This window comes from Ipomoea nil, unplaced genomic scaffold, assembly GCF_001879475.1.
Source record: "Ipomoea nil cultivar Tokyo-kokei standard unplaced genomic scaffold, Asagao_1.1 scaffold2662, whole genome shotgun sequence".
Lineage (NCBI taxonomy): Eukaryota > Viridiplantae > Streptophyta > Magnoliopsida > Solanales > Convolvulaceae > Ipomoea > Ipomoea nil.
Window position 1 is genome coordinate 1,471,667 of NW_017619090.1, and position 18,827 is coordinate 1,490,493.

An 18,827-nucleotide genomic window follows, 5' to 3' on the forward strand; every position below is an offset into this window, starting at 1 on the left:
TTTTATCAGGTTCGTTGATGATTTTGGAACTTATTTGAATTTAGTAACTTAATTGTTATTTCCTAAATAGTTCAATGTGTATATTTTTCAAAAAACAAAACAAAAAAAAAAAAAAACAAAACAAAACAAAACATTGATATATTTAAAAAATATTTTGAGATCCTCCCAAATGCTTTGTCATGTGAGGATTGAGAATTTAACAGGAAAAATATTTTGAGACCCCCTCAACACACAACACTAAAAAAAAATGCATTTTTTATTTTTATTTTTTAAATTTTTATCCAATTAAAAAGAACTTTCATATTTTTGTCCATTATTTTTCTTTTCTTCCCAAAAATGTCTATTCCCGTTGGACACGTTTCCACTCTTCTTCCACCACTATGCCTCTGACGTTACTCCGACCAGTAGCCCTTACTCTGTACTCCAATAAAAGTAGCCGTTATCAGTCTCCAGTTCTTGCGCTTCCTTCTCTCTCTTCACGTTTCAACTCTGTTTCCAGAAATACTACTCCAAAGCACGAACTGAACCGTCACGGCATTTGCTTATGTTTGTTTGTAAGTCTCGGATAGAAATAGCACGTCTAATCTGCATTTCATCACTCTCTCCGCGTGATTTTACATTTCATTTGCCTAAACAGGCAAGTATCGGTGGTTTTAACCTTACTTTATGTTTCCTTTTTCTGGAAAAAGAGATTTTGTGCTAGTGATTATCGAAGCATTATGGCTGTAATGTGATGATCGCTTTGTGTATTTCATCCGTGTGTACGAATATTTGTTGTTTGATCATGTTAGCGGCTATTGTTTTGATATTCTATTTTTTTTTTTTGTGTGAACTGGGGTGTATCTGAGTGTAGCTGTGTAGATACATAAAAATACGCATACATATTTTGTGTTTTATGCAAGTATTGAAGTGCGGTGTATTTTGATTTTAGATACATGTATATACACACACGCACAAATATATAACACATCCTTCAATTACAGGGTTAGCTATTGATGTTGCGTTTTCTAAATGTTGATGGAAATAAAACTGAAAAGAAATTGATGTTGTGAAATTTTAGGTGACTAGTGCTGGTATTTGTTTATGTTTTTCAGTTTGTGCAATTGATTTCATACGGTGTTTGGCAGAGTGTGTGTTATCTTCTGTCTACATTGAGTGCTTGGTAGAATGGGTTCTAAGAAGAAGAAGGCTGGAAGCCATGTAAACAAAGCGGCACCCAATTTTAGTGCACCTGTTCGTAATCTATCTATGAGTGATTTAGGAGCAGTTATCTTTGGATGTAAACATTATACAATTCAAGAATGCTTTTCCAAGAAGTTATTTGGTTAGTCACTCCTTCACGTATTGTGCTTTTCTACCTTGAAGAAATTTTGCAGTGTTTGATGATTATTTTGTTGATCTAATATTTGATTCCAATTTTTTGTTGGATAGGATTGCCACATCTACATTCTCAATATGTGAAGAAGGTTAGTCCTGGGCTTCCACTTTTTCTTTTTAACTATAGTGATCGGAAGCTTCACGGTATATTTAAGGCTGCTGGTTATGGACAATTAAATATTGATCCACATGCGTGGACTGGTGGTAGTGTGGAGCTCACAGAATACCCTGCACAGGTAGTTATACCCTTTCTGCCTTCTTTGATTTTTAAAAGCTTTTATATATAAAATAGTTAGTGGTGCTCATATCTTAGCATATTCTGTCATTCAAGGTGAAATTTTATATCCACAAGGGGTGCCATGCTTTGACAGAAGACCAGTTTTCCCCCATCATTGCTGATAACTACTATGAAACGAAGCTTTTCTGGTTTGAGCTGGACAAGTTTCAAACTGCTAAACTGATTGAATTGTTTTCATCTTCATCAGTGCCTAATGATGGTCTTCATTCTCGCAATATTCCTAGAATTGCAAGTGAAGCTAGTACCTCTCTCGGACAGAGTAATGCTCATGTTCCATTTGAACAGAATAGATGGAGTGCACTGTTGAGTGACGATTCAACTTCTGATACGGTGAACAAAGATCGGAATTTGAAGATTGTGTCTTCACATCCAAATACCCCCTTGTCTAAGCAATCTTATGAGGAATGGAAGTCACCGACTTCACATTTAATCAACAAAGGTGGGGAATTACACAAGGTCTGTGCAGAGGAGTGGGCTGAAGCTAGTACCTCTCTTGGACAGAGTAATGCTCATGTTCCATTTGAACAGAAAGCTTGGAGCTCACTGTTCAAAGATAATTCAACTTCTGACATGGTGAACACATTTGAAAATTTGAAGATTGTGACTTCACATCCAAATTCCCCCTTGTCTACTCAATCTAATGAGGAATGGAAGTCACCGACGTCACAATTAATCAACAAAGGTGGGGAATTACACAAGGTCTGTGCAGAGGAGTGGGCTGAAGCTAGTACCTCTCTCGGACAGAGTAATGCTCATGTTCCATTTGAACAGAATAGATGGAGTGCACCGTTGAGTGATGATTCAACTTCCGATATTGTGAACAAAGATCGAAATTTGAAGATTGTGTCTTCACATCCAAATTCCCCCTTGTCTATGCAATCTAATGAGGAATGGAAGTCACGGACTTCATATTTAATCAACTACAGTGGGGAATTACATAAAGCCTGTGTAGAGGAATATGTTGAGGCAAGTTGATAGATTGTTCCTCCAATTATACTTTGTCTTTGAATTCCTCTTGATTTCTTCTTCTCCAACTAATTTATTTATGATATTTTCTTGATAGTTGATGCAAGTTGTTGAAACGTTGAAGGATAGGCAAAGAAAACAAGAAGAAAGAATTTGGACTCTTGAGAAGGATCTGGTATGTGCTCCTTGCCAAATATCTTTTGTGAGTTGGGTAAATTTTCCATTTGTCTTGAGATACAAGATGATCAGGAGCCTGCTAATTATTAACAAATTGCATCAATTCACACTTTTCATTCAACAGTAAATATTTTGGTTTATAATTTCCTCTTTAGTTTTCATCTGTTTTCTTTTTCTACCAGTCTTTACAGAGATGTTATTTCTGACTAGTTCTTGGCTATAAAGCCTTTCTAGCTTGAGCATGATTGAGAATGTTTAAGCTATGAGAAAAAGCTTCTCCATCATGCTCAAGCCTGAAATATTTTTAATGCTTTTTTGGCACATGTAGTCATTTGATCCTCCATTTAACTTTTCACTGGTCATTGGACACAAGTCACACAACACATGGCTTCATAGCCTAGCTGTCCTAGTTATGCTTCCTCAACTGGTTACTTTGTAATCTGCTCAGCTCTTTTTAGTCAAACAAACATGTGTATTTTGATAACATGTAAACAAATGAATTCATGAAGGGTAAACCTTTTTAGAATCTTATTCTAAAATAATATTGTTTTATAATTTAATATTCTTAGAAATAATGCTCTAAAATAGTCGACCCGTTAATTCTAGGTTGCTTTGAGTCATGTTGAATGACTTGAATCCATTGAAGTATTAAATTCTTACATAGTTCACTAGTCCAGGAGCCCTTTCTCCTTTCAATGTGTGTATATATAAACTTTAAGTCTTTGAGAATGAGAGACAACTTTGTTCTTCATATCAACTGTTTATGAATAGGACCAAATATTTATAGGAAAGTGACTGGTATTATCCAGTCATAAACAAGGAAACAATGCATTAAAAGTTTCCTATGAATTGGAATGAAAAACTGCATAACTTACAACTGTACTACTGGAAATCACTCAGGATTTATACGACTTTCTTTCCCCAAAACTGATCAATCCATATATTACCATTTATAAAATGTTACTTGATAGTTTGCTTCTAGGGAAAATGGAAACGTTGGATGGGAGAACCAGAAACAAAAATTTTAGCCGGTGTTATGAAATATATAAGTAATATGGAATCTATGTATATTAGGCAGCCTGGAGTTTTAGGGTTTTGAGTAGGTAATCATAAGGAAACTTGTTTCCTTGTTAAAAATCTTCTAATATGCATTTATATGGCTGTGTATTCCCCTTTCTAACACAGATTTATAAACCTTCTATTCACTTTCATACAATATATATTTTCTCATTCCTTGATTCTTTATCTCTGCTTCTGCCAAACTGGCGGGGTAGTTATTCTCCACCCACCCGGTTATGGGTATTGGTGGAGTCTAGAGCTTTCGTTTTAGGGGGGGGGTCCAATCCAAGTGTTGAGAGTCCTACATTGATAAAATAAGTTTATAAGGTCATGGGTTAGACTAGCTAATTGGTTGTATTTTGAAAGTTCATGCCCTTTATTTTTTCTTGAGCAACTTTTCTCTTTTTAATATATGATTTATCCATGACCTTGAGTTAAGGAAATTAGACATTATTATTCTTTTGCCTTATCAGGTTCAATCAAGAGATGAATATAAAAAATTACAAAATTGGTGTAATCTATTGCAAGCTGGACCAGGGCCTTCAAGCCAGCAGTTCGAAGGAGTTGATTGTGAACCACTAAACTGCAATCTTAAGACGGATGATTATGCACTTGTAGTGGGAGGGTTCGATGGGTATGCTTTGTTGCATGAAATGAGTTCATACTCTCCATTGCATGATCGGATGGAATCTCTTAGCCCAATGACATTTTGTCGTACATACCATTCTGTAGCAAAATTGAACAGTGAGGTTTATGTATTGGGTGGTGTGTATGGTGACGAGACCTATGACACAGGTAATTTTACTTATTTGTTTTACATAGGTTTAATATCAATTTTTCATAGTTAAAGCTATTAGCTCTTTTAAATATTCAGTTGAATCATATAATCCAAAGACAAATCAATGGTGTCAAATGCCTTCACTAAATCAGAAGAAACAAAGTCTTGCTGGAGCATCTTTGTACGACAAAATTTTTGCAGTTGGTGGTGGAGATGGAGTGGAATATTTTTCGGAGGTGGAAATGCTTGACTTGAACATAGGAAAGTGGATCCATTCTGGATCAATGCTTGAAAAGGTATCAGTGTGAACCATTTGAGTTTTACCTTCTACTCTAATTTGATGTTTGAGGGAGTTCCACTACTGTTTGTCCTTGTTATCTATATGATTTGCCTTCTAGCTCAGAAGTATTCATCTATGTTAAAAGTCTGCTTAGTTCTGTCAATTGGTCGTGTTTCTTTCTTCAGCGGGTTGCAACAGCTGCGGTAGAAATTAAGGGTGCTCTCTACGTGGTTGGTGGTATGGATGGACAAGATTATTTAAAGTAAGACACCATCATGCTATGTTTAACTCTCATATGCTTGCCATGTAAATTTTTCCCTCGCTCATACTTTTTGAAACATGTTTTTTTCAAACCAAGTTCCTTGCAAATTTTACCTTTTAAATTTAATAATGGCTTATAGTGATTCCTATTTGGTATGTTAGATCTGCTGAAAGATTTGACCCAAGGGAGCATACATGGAGAAGATTAGCGAACATGAGAACGAAGAGGGCATACCATTGTTTGGTTGCATATAATGAGAAATTGTAAGTTTTATTTCCATAATGATTGTGTTTGGTGGATTGTTTAATAAACTGTACTGTTTATGTCTTTACCATGGAAACCATTGAATTGGTCTAGCTGTTATTACCTATTCTAAAACACGAGCACCATTTGAGGGCAGGGTTGGTGTGCAATCTATGTGCAACCTCTAAATTGGACATTTCAAGGAGTGCAATCTTTTATATTCTTTGTTAATTCATAGCATAGCTCTATAATGATCCAACAGGTATACTCTCGGTGGCTATGATGGAGAAAGGATGGTCCCAAGTGTTGAAGTTTTTGATCCTCGGGTTGGTTCTTGGATGATGGGAGAGCAGATGAAGGACTCTAGAGGTCATTTCGGCTCAGTTGTGATTGGTGGAAAGATATATGCCATTGGGGGGATAAACAACAGTGAAGAAATTTTAGCAACGGTATGTAAGCCCCTATTCATGTATATGCCTCATATGTACTGGATGATAGGTGTTCGACAGAACGGAGCAGAATGATGTCTACACCTATCCATCTTTAGTTACGTAACCCGAGGTGGCTCGGGGTGCAGGGGCAGCGCCCTTGTGGTACGGTACAAGGGTAATTTTGTACATGTACCGTGTTTAGAGATGCATATAAATACGTCGTTTGTATCTCTAGGTGTTCTATAACCACTACAATTAATAAAAGCACTGCTTTGTTTTTGTGGATGTAGGGACATTGTCGAATCACGTAAATCTTGTCTTGTCACTCTTATCCTTTTTTTTATTTTCATTAATCTCAACACCTATCTACCTATCTGAGCTGGTTTTGTATATTCCTTAATGACAGGTCGAATGTTACGAGGATGGATGTGGGTGGCAGCTGACTAACCTGAGAGGTGTTGGAAAGAGATGTGATTTCTCTGCCATTGTATTGTGAGTTCTGCAGTGTCCTAACTCATCGTAAATTGATAACTTGTCTGGCAATACTAACACCTGAGAAATGTATGACTTGGAGAATTAGCTCTGCTGCTCATTTCATCGTAAATGGATAACTTTTGTCTGGCAATACTAACACCATGAGAAATGTATGATTTGGAGGACTAGCTCTGCTGCTCATTTCATAAAAAGTTGTATACACCAGAGTTGGTCTGTGCATAGAAATTACTTTCACTTTCTTCAATTTGTACTGTCCCTTGGCCATTTTACGATTTATTTTTGCCTAGTAAAACTTTATTAACCCAGTAAGTCATTATAAAATGGTGGTATGTGTGGAGCAGCAGCACAAGTGCATGCCCCCCGGGTGTTTGGGTTGGGCAAATTTTACTGTGGATCATGGTATGAACTCTGTTTTAGTTTTATTTTTACACATTAGTTTTATGAGCAAATACCAATTTATGTCCCCACTAGTATTAGCAAAATGACTGTTTTGGTCCACATATTTAATTCCTACTAATTTTCATTCAAGACTATTGTTTTAGTACTAATTTTCATTTATGACTATTGTTTTAGTACTAATTTTCATCCATAATTATTGTTTAGTACCAATTTTCATCCATGACTATTATTTTAGTGCCAAAATTCATAACGACGGTCACCCCTTCCGTTTAAGACACGCCGAAATATGAAATTATTAAGGATATTTTCGTCATTTTCAAATTAAAATCTCAATTTGAGCATAAATAAAGGGATTTGAACCCTAAGATTAATCTTAATTCGCAGTTCTTCTCCTCAAATTAAAGTAAGATAAGGATGAGAAATTGAGAACTGCGAATTGTGATTGATCTTAGGGTTTAAATCCTTTTATTCATGCTCAAATTGAGATCTTAATTTGAAAATGAATGAAAATACCCTTGAAATTTTTAAATTTCAACATGCTTTAAACGGAGCGGTGACCATTATGATGAATTTTGGTACTAAAATAATAATCGTGGATGAAAATTGGTACTATAACAATAGCAGTCGATGAAAATTGGTAGGAATTAAACAGGTGAACCAAAATTATCATTTTGCTAATACTCGTGAGGTCAAAATTGGTATTTGCTCTTAGTTTTATTATAATAATGTTGAAGTATAATTCTTCTTGTACATGCTATTTAGTTTCATTTTATACGCACAAGTTCATTATAGCAACCCTAAAATATCAAGTTTAATTTCAAAACATATTTATTTGACAATATGCATCTATATATATGAGCTCTGCTATTTAATTTTATTTTATACACATAATAGATGTATTAGAGCAAAATTGAAGTATTATTTTAATGACACGGGCATGTCATCGTCATGTTGAATTGTTGATCAGGTGTGTCGATTATCATTTTCAATTTTGAATTACTATCATGACACTCTCTTAGTTTCCATAGCCACTAAGGGGGAGATATGATAATCTAAACATTATTGATATGTTGCCGGACGAATTTCTTAGGATGTGTATGAATCTTCTAATTTTCTAATATCAATACGCTATGAATCTTTCAAAGTGTTCAATACGAAAGTCATAGAGGACTTCATTAGCTTTCATTTATACTTGAATAACTTCAATTGAACTTTGTATGACAGAGTTATAGTCAAAATATTTTAACATGTTACAAATTGTTCTATTTTATCATTCTTACTTAAAATTTAGAATACTCAAAAATCAAATGTTAAAAAACTATGTATCAAATTCAATGAATCTAAATAAGAAATAGATCAAATTGATATAAAATAGCTAATGGAAATAAATATATTTGAGTATTTATCAATAGGTCTTTCCGTGTGATCTGTGCGACATACACCATTAGATATGTATAAATACATCATACAGTATTCGAAAATACACCATTATGTGTGGTGTATTCATTTTTTTTGTGTGGTGCATTTTATGGCATTTCATTCCCGTGTATTCTTAAACACTGTATGATGCATTTATGCATATCTAATGGTGTATGCCGCACTGACCGCAAGAGAAATCTGTTCTGAAACAAAAAATGACGGTCAAATTTTTTATTCAAATGAATGGCTCAAGATGGATCACCATATATATATATATATATATATATATATATATATATATATATATATATATATATATATATATATATATGGTGAGCCGATCTGAATCTATAGCGAGACGAGACGAGCGCACGTTAGCAGGGAGCCAAGGGACAGCATACGGTTAGGAGAGTGGGTGAAGAAAGAAATGAGAGTGACGGACATTTCAAAGCAGTGCTTCAGATTCTCTTTGTTTTCACAGCTATCTTGCGTGCTATAAAGTTCCTTTCCATATCTCTTCTCTAAACCTCATTTATTCCTAAGTCCTAACTTCCCGGAGAGATCTGCATTTCTTTCTCCGCCGATGGAGTCAGCCGCCATTCTCCGCTCCCCCCACCGTAATTCTCTCTCTCTCTCTCTCTCTCCACATATGTATCTGTGTATTTGTATGTTGAATGCGTGTTCATTTATGCACTAATAAACTTCTTTACCTCTTATACCACCTCATTCTGAGATTGAGCTCCGCATGCTCGTCTACTGCTAAAATTAATGTTTGTTTCCTTAGATCCATGAGGCTCTGTTTTGTTTTGTTTTTTGTTTTTTTGATTTTTTGTTTTTTTTTGTTTTTTTTTTTTTTTTGGTTTTTTTAAATATAACTATCTCTTTGGGATTAATTGCCTAATTAAATTAAAAATGAATGATTCTTGGAATTGAGGGTACATTTGTCAACCAAGCACTGATTTTTTTTTTTCTTTTATATAAATTCACCTTGATGTTTGGATATGAATGTCCTCTCTGTCTCTCTTGGGGTATTTTGGAAGATGGGATGGTTACTTGGCTGTTGGCTTATTGTTGCTTTGGGCATTATTAGATATATAAGTAGAGCAAGCTGTGCAATGTTCCACAGTTGACTTGAAAAATCATGGAGTGTTATGAATCATGGATTCATGGGTTGTTTAGTGTGTTTTCCCATCTATAGAAAAGAGTCTAAAGACCAAGGCTCTTTGAGGTTAGCATATTATCTGAATCTGCAGTTTGATATTTATGCTTAGGCGGATAGAATGGATTCTTTCTATCTAGTTTTCGGGTGGGGTTGTGATATGATTTTTGGTGTCCCATGTCGAAGTGCTTGATCATTTTGATGCTAAAATAAGTTTCGTGTCTTTTCAAGATTGTGTTGGTAATTCTCACCTGAAGTCGATATTGGATATGGCTGGTGTGGTTCCCATGAATAGTGCTGCATTCTCCAACAGAAGTGGCTTGACATTTGGTGGGAAGCTCATTTGTTCGCGAAACAGGCACAACAGATTAGTAATGTCATCTGCAAAGACACCAGAAACTGTACCAGCAAATTTGAATGGTCAGTTGCTGTTCTTTCAATTATGTGAATTTGCATCAGACTTGTATGATGTTAACTCATTTTTTTTGGTACCATTCAACCACCTACTTTTTGTGTATCCAAAACTGATATGCTTTCTCTCTTAATTCACTATTGATTTCTATTTCCTGTAATCTTCTTCACTAATCATGAATGAATGTATCTTGAAGCTTAGACTCTTGTTTTTGTTTCCATATTTTAACATTAGCATATTGTATAGTGGATGAAAGAGTCTTGATGCCATAGTTATTTACTGTAACATGTGAATTTTTATTGTTTTTAAGATTTCCAATTTCTAAACCTGAATATGGTTGATGCTAAAGGAGCAGCTGTTCTGAGTCATAGCCAACAAACTGTGCCAGATGAGAAGAATTCCCTGACACAAGCTATATTCCCTGATGGTTTTGAGGTGGTTTATCTTTTTGGATATTGCTACTTATAACCTTTCTTTTTATCATAGCTTCTCGTGCATTATTATTTTGATACAAATATGAAAACTCCTTTTATTATGGCTTGAAGCATGAGATGGTTTCGTCTTTGTTTTCTTTCAGGCCCTAATCACAGAAGTCTGTGATGACACAGAAATTGCTGAGTTGAAACTTAAGGTAATAAATTTCTTTATCTGTTGCGTTATCTTTGTGTCCCTCCTGTCTTCTTGGTCTTATAGAAAATATTCTGGAAAGCGAAATTCGATTATGAAAATGGAATTGTTTCAGGCGTTTGAGTATACTGCATAGAGTTAGTAGTTGGTACAATACTGGCATGCACCCTAACTCGAAAGAATGAGTTTCAGGAGTTATGCATTGTGCAAGGGAAAAAGTATCTCCACTGTATTCTATCTTTAGCTAAAACGTAACTATAGATTGGGCTAAAGAATTCTACGAAAACAAGAACTAGATCAGTATCAATCTGAAATTTACATTTGTGACAGTACATGTAATCTTTGCTTAAAACACTAGGAAATTATATTTATCTGCTATTATAAAATAAGAATTTGATATAAAATACATATTGCAATTCCTAAATCGGTCGGCACTTTGTGTAATTTATTAGTATGAGATCAGGATCATATTTTTTTTTAAAAAAAAATTTATATTGAAAAGGAAGAAATATTTTGTATATCTAAGGTCTTACATCCTTGGTTTCAAAGTAAAATTATTCATCTTTCTGTAAATGTAGCAACAAGAGTTGGGGTTGACTCTAAACAACCATTTATTTTAAATTGTCTTGTTATGTAACTGCGCATCTACCAATGCTGAATGTGTTTCGAATGCATTTGGACATATGGTAGTATGCATTCACAAACATACCTTTAGTGGGGTTTTGTTGCGAGGATTTTTTATTAAGTATTTTCTTCATGTTTGCTATAGGCTGGGGATTTTGAGATGCACCTATTGCGGAAAATTGAGGCTACAGCAGTCCCAGCGCCAGTTGTCTCTCCCACACCACCACCTAGTCCAAGTCAACCAGTGGTTGACTCATTGCCTGCCGCTTCTTCAGCATCTCCATCAAAACCATCTGAAAAATCTAGCCCATTTATAAATGTCTCTTCCGAGAAGTCAACAAAGTTAGCTGCACTAGAGGCTTCCGGATCTAGTGGTTATGTCCTAGTATTATCTCAAGCTGTACGTATTTCATGTCTATGGTAACATTGTGTTTTGTATATTGTGGTATCATTTACTAGCAACTTTCTCTCTCTTCTTGATAAGTTTACTCATATCAAAGGGCCTAAAATGCTGTATTGTATGTCATTGTTTATTAGTAACTTTCTCTCTTCTTGATAGGTTGGCTCGTTTCGAAGGGCTAGAACTTCAAAGGGAAAGAAGCTACCACTTGCTTGCAAGGAGGTAGCACTCATGAACCCCCTCTAATATATTTGAAGCAAATATATTTTCAATGAACCGAACATAACCCTCATGCCATAACACTGAACTCTATCAGCTAACTTTTTCTTCAGTACAAGTTATATAGCTTTCAATTTCTATCTGTTGAGTACATGATGGGTGTCATTCCCAAATAGTTTAGAAAATATAAATATTTACGGTTGGCATGTCTTTATGCTTCATGGGTTGGAAAAGATTAGTAGGACCTTTCATTTTGTATTTGCTTCTATACCCCCGGAACTCACTTTTTTGGTTGAGTTTTTGAAACCGATATTAGTTGTTTATGCTTTTACTGAATGCTAGCTACATCTATTGGAGTTCCCCCGAATCCATGAATTGCATAAAATTGCTACTTAAATATGCAGGGCGATATTATAAAAGCAGGACAAACTATTGGCTTTCTGGATCAGTTTGGTTCTGAGGTTCCAGTCAAAGTGAGCTTCTAAAATTTACTTTTTATAATATGCATTGACTTTTAACGTGGGATGATTTCATGATTCTTCCTTTTTCCTCTGAATTATTTTGCTGAGCAGGCAGATGTGGCTGGAAAAGTCTTGAAGATCCTCTATGATGATGGAGGTATGCCTTTTATTTATTCATTATGGAATGAGTTTTTCTAATAAAGTATATTCTCAAATCTTTTCAAAACTCAGGTTTCGTATATAATTTATCTCAAATTCCTTCTATATAATCTATAGAAATTTTACAACCAATAGGCAGCTCAGTATGCCCCTAAATAAGAATTGTGACTCATTGTTTCTGATCAATCGTGCCACGCAACTAGGGTGTAAAAAAATGTGAGTATATGTAATATTAATTGTGTCAGAATCATTTTCCATGTATGTTATAAGTTCATTGTTGATTCATGTCCCGAAGCATTTTTCTCGTTCTTCACCCGCCCTTTTGACACTGAAGTTTACTATAATCTCCCCAGAGATATTTCTTGTTGTTCAACTGCTTTCTTTTCGTTTACAGAAGCTGTTGGCTATGGAGATCCGCTTGTTGCTGTGCTGCCATAGTTTCATGGTATGAACCGAAGATTTTTGTGGCAATACTATGTTGTGTTGGTTCACATTTTAAGAGATCAAGCAGACGAGTTCTTAGTTTTCTAGTAATTCTCCGCTATTCCAAGTTTGCATCATAATCTTGATTTGGTAGAATAGGGTATAGATGGGTGGTGTTTACTGTTGTTACTTTTTGAGAGCTAAGTTTGCTATTGATCCAGAATAAGTGATTTTCCACTATTTGGCATGATGCTATGGATCCTCAATGAACCTTTTCTACAGATGTGGCGAACATTAACGTGAATATTAATGAACATTTTTTTGTTTAGAACAGTGAAAAACATCCATTACTGTATGGGTATTCATTATAAATATTACGAACACTATTCATAATGTTTACCATGCTTTGTTAGAGGTGATAAAGAAAGATTTTGTTAAGTGACTTGCTTTGATACTAAAGATGTAAACTTGTTTGTAATTTGCAATCTTCTCTCACTTTTAAAATATCATCACTAAATTTACAATTATTCACTATTTACTGTTTATCAATGCAATTCTCTCTTTTATTTCACTAGCGGTACCACTTTCATATTATTTTATTAAAAAAGTATTCAAAAGGCTACTTGCAATTGTGTTACAATTCTGGCACTAGAATTGCAACACGTAATTTAAAAAAAAAAAAAAATGTCAAGCTTTGTTATTGCCAAAATACCAACGATGCGGATAGCTGAGATTCATAGAATATAGGGAGATTTTAGAAATAAATTTATAGTCTAGAAAACTCAAATTCCGAATAAAATTTGCTGAGTTCTTTGTTTTGCTTTCTTGCGAGATTTTATCTTACTCACTTCTTTTAAGCCATCCCATCCTTTAATATTGCAAGGGAAAGAATACATCAAAATCTAATGCTTGGACTTTTGCAAGGGTGTTTTACATTAAAAACTTTGAGTTGATTTTTTTGAATAAAAATTAAAACGATGTTTAGATCAAACATTGGAATCAGAATAGTAATTGAAATCAAATAATGTTTGATAGTAAATAATAATTAAAATCAAAATAAATAAATAATTAAAGAGAAAAGGGTCAAATAGATCCCTAAACTTTATTTCAAAGGTCAATTAGCTCCCTAAACTTTACAAAAGTGTAATTAAACTCTCAAACATATCAAATTGGGTCAATGAAAGCCCAAAAACCGATAAATGACCTGTTATTACAGGTCATTTCAATTTCGACAATAGATTCCGGCGACATTCCGACGATCGACGACAAAATCCGGTTGGCCGGTCGTCTTCCACTGGAGAAGACGACCGGCCGGCTGCCTTCTCCAATGGAGAAGACGCTTCTCCATTGGAGAAGAACGACCAGATCTGGTCGTCTTCTCCATTGGAGAAGGCGGCCGTCCGGTCACCAAACGGCTGGATTTTGTCGTCGGTGACCGGATTTTTCACCGGTGCCCGGAATCTATCGCCGGAATTAAAATAACCTGTAATAACAGGTCATTTATCAATTTTTGGATTTCATTGACCCAATTTGACATGTTTAAGGGTTTAATTGCACTTTTGTAAAGTTTAGGGGGCTAATTGACCTTTGAGTTAAAGTTAAGGGGCCTATTTGACCATTTTCTCATAATTAAATAAAAATATAAAATATACATACATACATACATGTATGTATGTATGTATGTATATATATATATATATATATATATATATATATATATGTATGTATATATATATATATATATATATATATATGTATGTATATATATATATATATATATATATATATATATATATATATATATATATACACATACATACATACATACATACATACATACATGTATGCATGTATGTATGTATGTATAATATTATATTAAGGTTTCATATTCAATGAACAATTATCTTTCTATTATTTTTATTTTTCTTCATATTTGATTTCATTGTTTGAAAGTAGAAAACTCAAAGAATAATGCATTTTAGGTAAATAAATATGAAGGTTTCATATTCAATGAACAATTATCTTTCTATTATTTTTATTTTTCTTCATATTTGATTCCATTGTTTGAAAGTAGAAAACACAAAGAATAATGCATTTTAGGTAAATAAATATGATAGTGTGTATCAAATATGATACTAAGATACAAAAATCTCAACTAAATATTACCTAACTAGTATCCCATTTGAATTGTCCTAAATTAGTTTAAGTGCGGTGAAACAAATAAATTATTATTAGTCAAGTAGTTTGTAACTCAATAACACCTATATGATTTTCTCAAATGAAAAGTCACATATTTGAACCCCAATGAAAATATTGATTTTTTGTGCTTTACTAAGTTGTGAAAGTAGAAAATATTTATAGATACTATATTGTAATAAAGTCATTATTACTAAAAAAAAAAAAAAAGAAAGTAGATTGTTATACACCTAAACGAATATTCCAATCATTCTCAAATCTATCTTTAGGGAGAGTATTGCAGCAAAATGACGGTGGATCGTATGAGTTGGGGAATTGGGATTAAGCTATAAGTTTGAGCATTGGACCGACATTGGCTTACTCCTTTTTATAATTGGTTAACACTCGTTTCCGGCCCCAGTAAAAGAATCGCACTTGTTAACGTCTGAGTCGGCCGTCTCTCTCTTCTCTCCACCCTCGATTACACAAGGAGAGAGAGAGATTCAGAGAACACACAAAGATGGCTTCACCCGCGACGATTCCGATCTCGGCTCCTCAATCCGCCGCCGGCCAAGCTCAGACGGCAATCTCCACTCCAGCTTTCCGGGCGTTCATCTCCCGGATTTCCTCCTCCATCAGGCAAGGCTTGTCTCTGCGACGCCCGTGGTCGGAGCTTCTGGATCGGACCTCCTTTTCCCGGCCGGACACTCTCTCCGAGGCCGCCTCGCGCGTGCGCAAGAACTTCTCATACTTCCGCGTCAACTACGTTACTTTACTCGCCGCCGTACTCGCTTTCTCGCTCCTCTCTCACCCGCTGTCTCTCCTCGTTCTCCTGGCCCTCCTCGCCGCCTGGTTCTTCCTCTACCTCTTCCGCCCGTCGGATCAGCCGGTCGTCATCTTCGGCCGCACCTTCTCCGACCGTGAAACGCTCGGGATCTTAGTTGTGTCTACCATTGTTGTTGTGTTCCTCACTAGCGTCGGATCGCTACTCATCTCCGCTCTCCTTGTCGGATTAGCTCTCGTGTGTACTCATGGAGCTTTTAGGATGCCGGAGGACTTGTTCCTTGACGATCAGGAGCCAGCCAACGCCGGATTCCTCTCCTTTCTCGGCGGTGCGGCCTCCACCGCAGCCGCTGCCGCTGCCCCAGCCGTCGCAACTCGCGTGTAATCAGATCGCATCTGATTAGATCTCATTCAAGTGGAGAAACTCAAAGGAGGTTCGTTAAGGCTTCTACACATACGTGGTTAATTTGGTTACCTACTCAGATTGAACTGTGATATTAAAATGAGAAATAGCCACTGATTTTGCAGAAATTCGTTAGATACTCTGTATCTAGTTTGAATCTGTTATCTCCTAGTTTAGATCTATATACATTTGCTATCTTTGATTTCCTGTGTCTGTATCATTAAATCATTGATTTTCCTGATGGAGTTTGCAATCTGTTAATTGTTACATTTCAATATGAATCTTGGGTCTTGGCTTTCATTTCATTGATGTTTCCATGGGTCATACTGTTCTCTATTATATGTATTTGCTTCTATGGCCCTAAGAGTGAATGAACTCAGCAATGCAGTCTTTCAATTCGAATTTCTTATCTAGCTTGCTGTGAATTCGAATAATATTATGAACAATTCAAGATATTTAAGAACATAAAGGGTTGACACAGCATAGTGCCCTTTGGGTTTTAGTTCATGATTTTACAAGTTGTTTGGCAAGACCTGTAACAAGTTCTTTGCATGAGTACTAGAAGTTGAAAAAATTTACATTGAAAGAGAGATTATGCAATGGTTTCTTCTGAAAGCCCATTCTTTTTGAATTTCTTAGCTGGAGTGTCTTAGGATATTATATGTGCTAATCTTATTCTGTTTGTGTTGCTTGCATTCTCACAATCAATTGGTGTGTCATTGTTGGTGCACTATAGTCTATAGTGTCTGAGATCTTTTCTTTATCTGTGTGGCAATGCAAGTGTAGGCTAGGTTTTAACACTTCCAGCCTTGGAAACAAACTTCATTCCCAAGTTGAGTTGTTATAGCTAAGAATACCTTTTTATTTATTTCCTTCCTGTCGAAGAACATGCATGAAGTGTAAAACATAAATATACTATGATGATAGTGATAATTCTAGTCACATGTCTTAGCTTAGTAAACCTACTCTAAGAGCATGGTTTGTGGATATAATTTTTTTTATTTTTTATTTTTTATTTTTTTGGGGGTACATTTGAGGGAAACGGGGATTGGATGACCTACTACTTAGAGTCACAAACTAATACCACTGTTCTGGTCACATGGGAATTACATGGTGGAAGTTAGTTTAGGCAGGATAAAAATGCAGGTGCAGAAGAGAGATATTGTGTGGCTTTGTCTTACACATGATTTTGCAGTTCTGGTTTCCCAATGTCAAATGGCCAAGGGAAAGAATCACACAGGCCTTCACATGTCTCTCCCAATTCCTCATCTCATAACCCTTTGCAGGAACTAAGCATGGACTTTGTACTTGGGTGCCAAAAACCATTCGAGACCATGACTCCATCGTTGTGGTGGCTGATTGTTTTCTGAAAACGGCACGACTTATCCTTGTGCCAAGACAGTGGATGCTGTTCATATGGTGAAATTGTTCTTCCAAGAAGTTAAGCCTTGATTGGCTTCCTAATACTACACTCTAACAGTTGTGTTGACAGAACTACATGATGCAGCAACCCCTTTGAGTCTGTGATGGGCCTGCAACCAATTGATCTATGGTAATGGATCTTGATATTTCAATGCATTCTTCATGTGATGGGCCTGGTTGAATTCTGAATGTGAGAATGTCTTTTCTTGATGAAATGATGTACCAAAAGAAACAGTTGAGAACTGACAAGAAATGGAGGGTTTTAGTTTGGAAGGGCATATCTTGATGGAAATGGAGGGTTCTTCCCCCACCCCCACCCCCACCCCAAAATTTGGCAATTGTTATATCATGGACCAGGGTTGATATTGCATTGTGAACCCTAGTCCAAAAATTCTATACCTGCGGTTAACACATCCTTTGTACAATGTAGTTAACACATTTTGTACATGCAGTTAACACTTTCTGTAGTTGTAAACAAATGAAAGACACAAAACATAACAACTACAGACACAAATTGTGAACTATATGTACAAATTATGTTAATTGCAAACACAAAAGAGTATAAGATGTTGGTTAACATGTTATGTGTATGCACTTAATAGAATACGTTAACTGCAGGTACAAAATTTGAAGGTTATTTTTGAATTAGGGTATCTTGATCCATGGTATAATTTGTCAAAATCTGGTCCTACCTACTGGATTTAGCTATGGGTTGTGGAATAAGGACAATATACCAGAAGACAGCAAACAATAGGGACCAAAATTTGGAAAAATAACTCACGTGTGTTGCTTGCACATGTGGTCACCTTTAGTATTTGACAGAAGCCCTTGGAAAAAAGTCTTGTAACTACAGAGAATGATGATTTGAACATTAAAAATAAAAATAAAAAATCCAATTGTCAAAATTCTAAAATAACTGAGACTAAAGTAGGGGGTAAAAAACCCATAGAAGTGTTACTCTTGGCAGTCAATAAGCTGTGTTGGAATATGGTTGATGCCTGATTGGTGTTCTACTGGACTTCAAGTGCAGGTCACTGGCAGTGGCAACAGTTAAGGGTCAAAATCAGTGTTTCTATAGTATGTGAAAACAGCTTTTTATATAGTTGGCAACACTGTCATTCTTCACTCCTTGCCCCCTCTCTTTTTAATGCTATAGCCTAGGCTTGTTTGGTGGTTGCAAATGAGCCAACCCCAATTTTAGGAAGCATCCAACATCAACTGTTAATGGTCAATTAATGTTTTTGTCCAATGAAAATTACTTCCTATTAAAATATATATATTTTTAAAAAGTTCCAATTATTAAAAATAATTTTAAAGAATGAAATAATTTTTTTTTAAATTTTATTTGAGACAGATCAGAGTAGTTGCATAGAGAA

The 18,827-nt window shown here is 35.4% G+C and overlaps 3 protein-coding genes across 3 annotated transcripts; all 3 read left to right on the forward strand.

Moving 5' to 3' along the window:
• Positions 1 to 374: 374 nt before the first annotated feature.
• Positions 375 to 6,610, forward strand: LOC109154874. Its single transcript, XM_019302613.1, has 11 exons — positions 375 to 554; positions 1,128 to 1,324; positions 1,432 to 1,613; positions 1,709 to 2,641; positions 2,739 to 2,816; positions 4,351 to 4,672; positions 4,752 to 4,951; positions 5,121 to 5,197; positions 5,359 to 5,460; positions 5,703 to 5,889; positions 6,278 to 6,610. The coding sequence occupies exons 2-11, from the start codon at positions 1,168 to 1,170 to the stop codon at positions 6,365 to 6,367; spliced, it is 2,328 nt and encodes a 775-aa protein (XP_019158158.1). The 5' UTR covers positions 375 to 554; positions 1,128 to 1,167; the 3' UTR covers positions 6,368 to 6,610.
• Positions 6,611 to 8,530: 1,920 nt separating this feature from the next.
• Positions 8,531 to 13,067, forward strand: LOC109154867 (biotin carboxyl carrier protein of acetyl-CoA carboxylase-like). The gene is made up of 9 exons (XM_019302606.1): positions 8,531 to 8,801; positions 9,575 to 9,763; positions 10,105 to 10,190; positions 10,333 to 10,386; positions 11,152 to 11,406; positions 11,566 to 11,628; positions 12,030 to 12,098; positions 12,198 to 12,243; positions 12,640 to 13,067. Exons 1-9 carry the CDS (start codon positions 8,768 to 8,770, stop codon positions 12,681 to 12,683), a joined length of 840 nt encoding a protein of 279 aa, XP_019158151.1. The 5' UTR covers positions 8,531 to 8,767; the 3' UTR covers positions 12,684 to 13,067.
• A 2,165-nt stretch (positions 13,068 to 15,232) lies between these two features.
• Positions 15,233 to 16,334, forward strand: LOC109154999 (PRA1 family protein B3-like). The gene has a single exon (XM_019302739.1). It carries the CDS (start codon positions 15,364 to 15,366, stop codon positions 16,009 to 16,011), a length of 648 nt encoding a protein of 215 aa, XP_019158284.1. The 5' UTR covers positions 15,233 to 15,363; the 3' UTR covers positions 16,012 to 16,334.
• Positions 16,335 to 18,827: the final 2,493 nt, after the last annotated feature.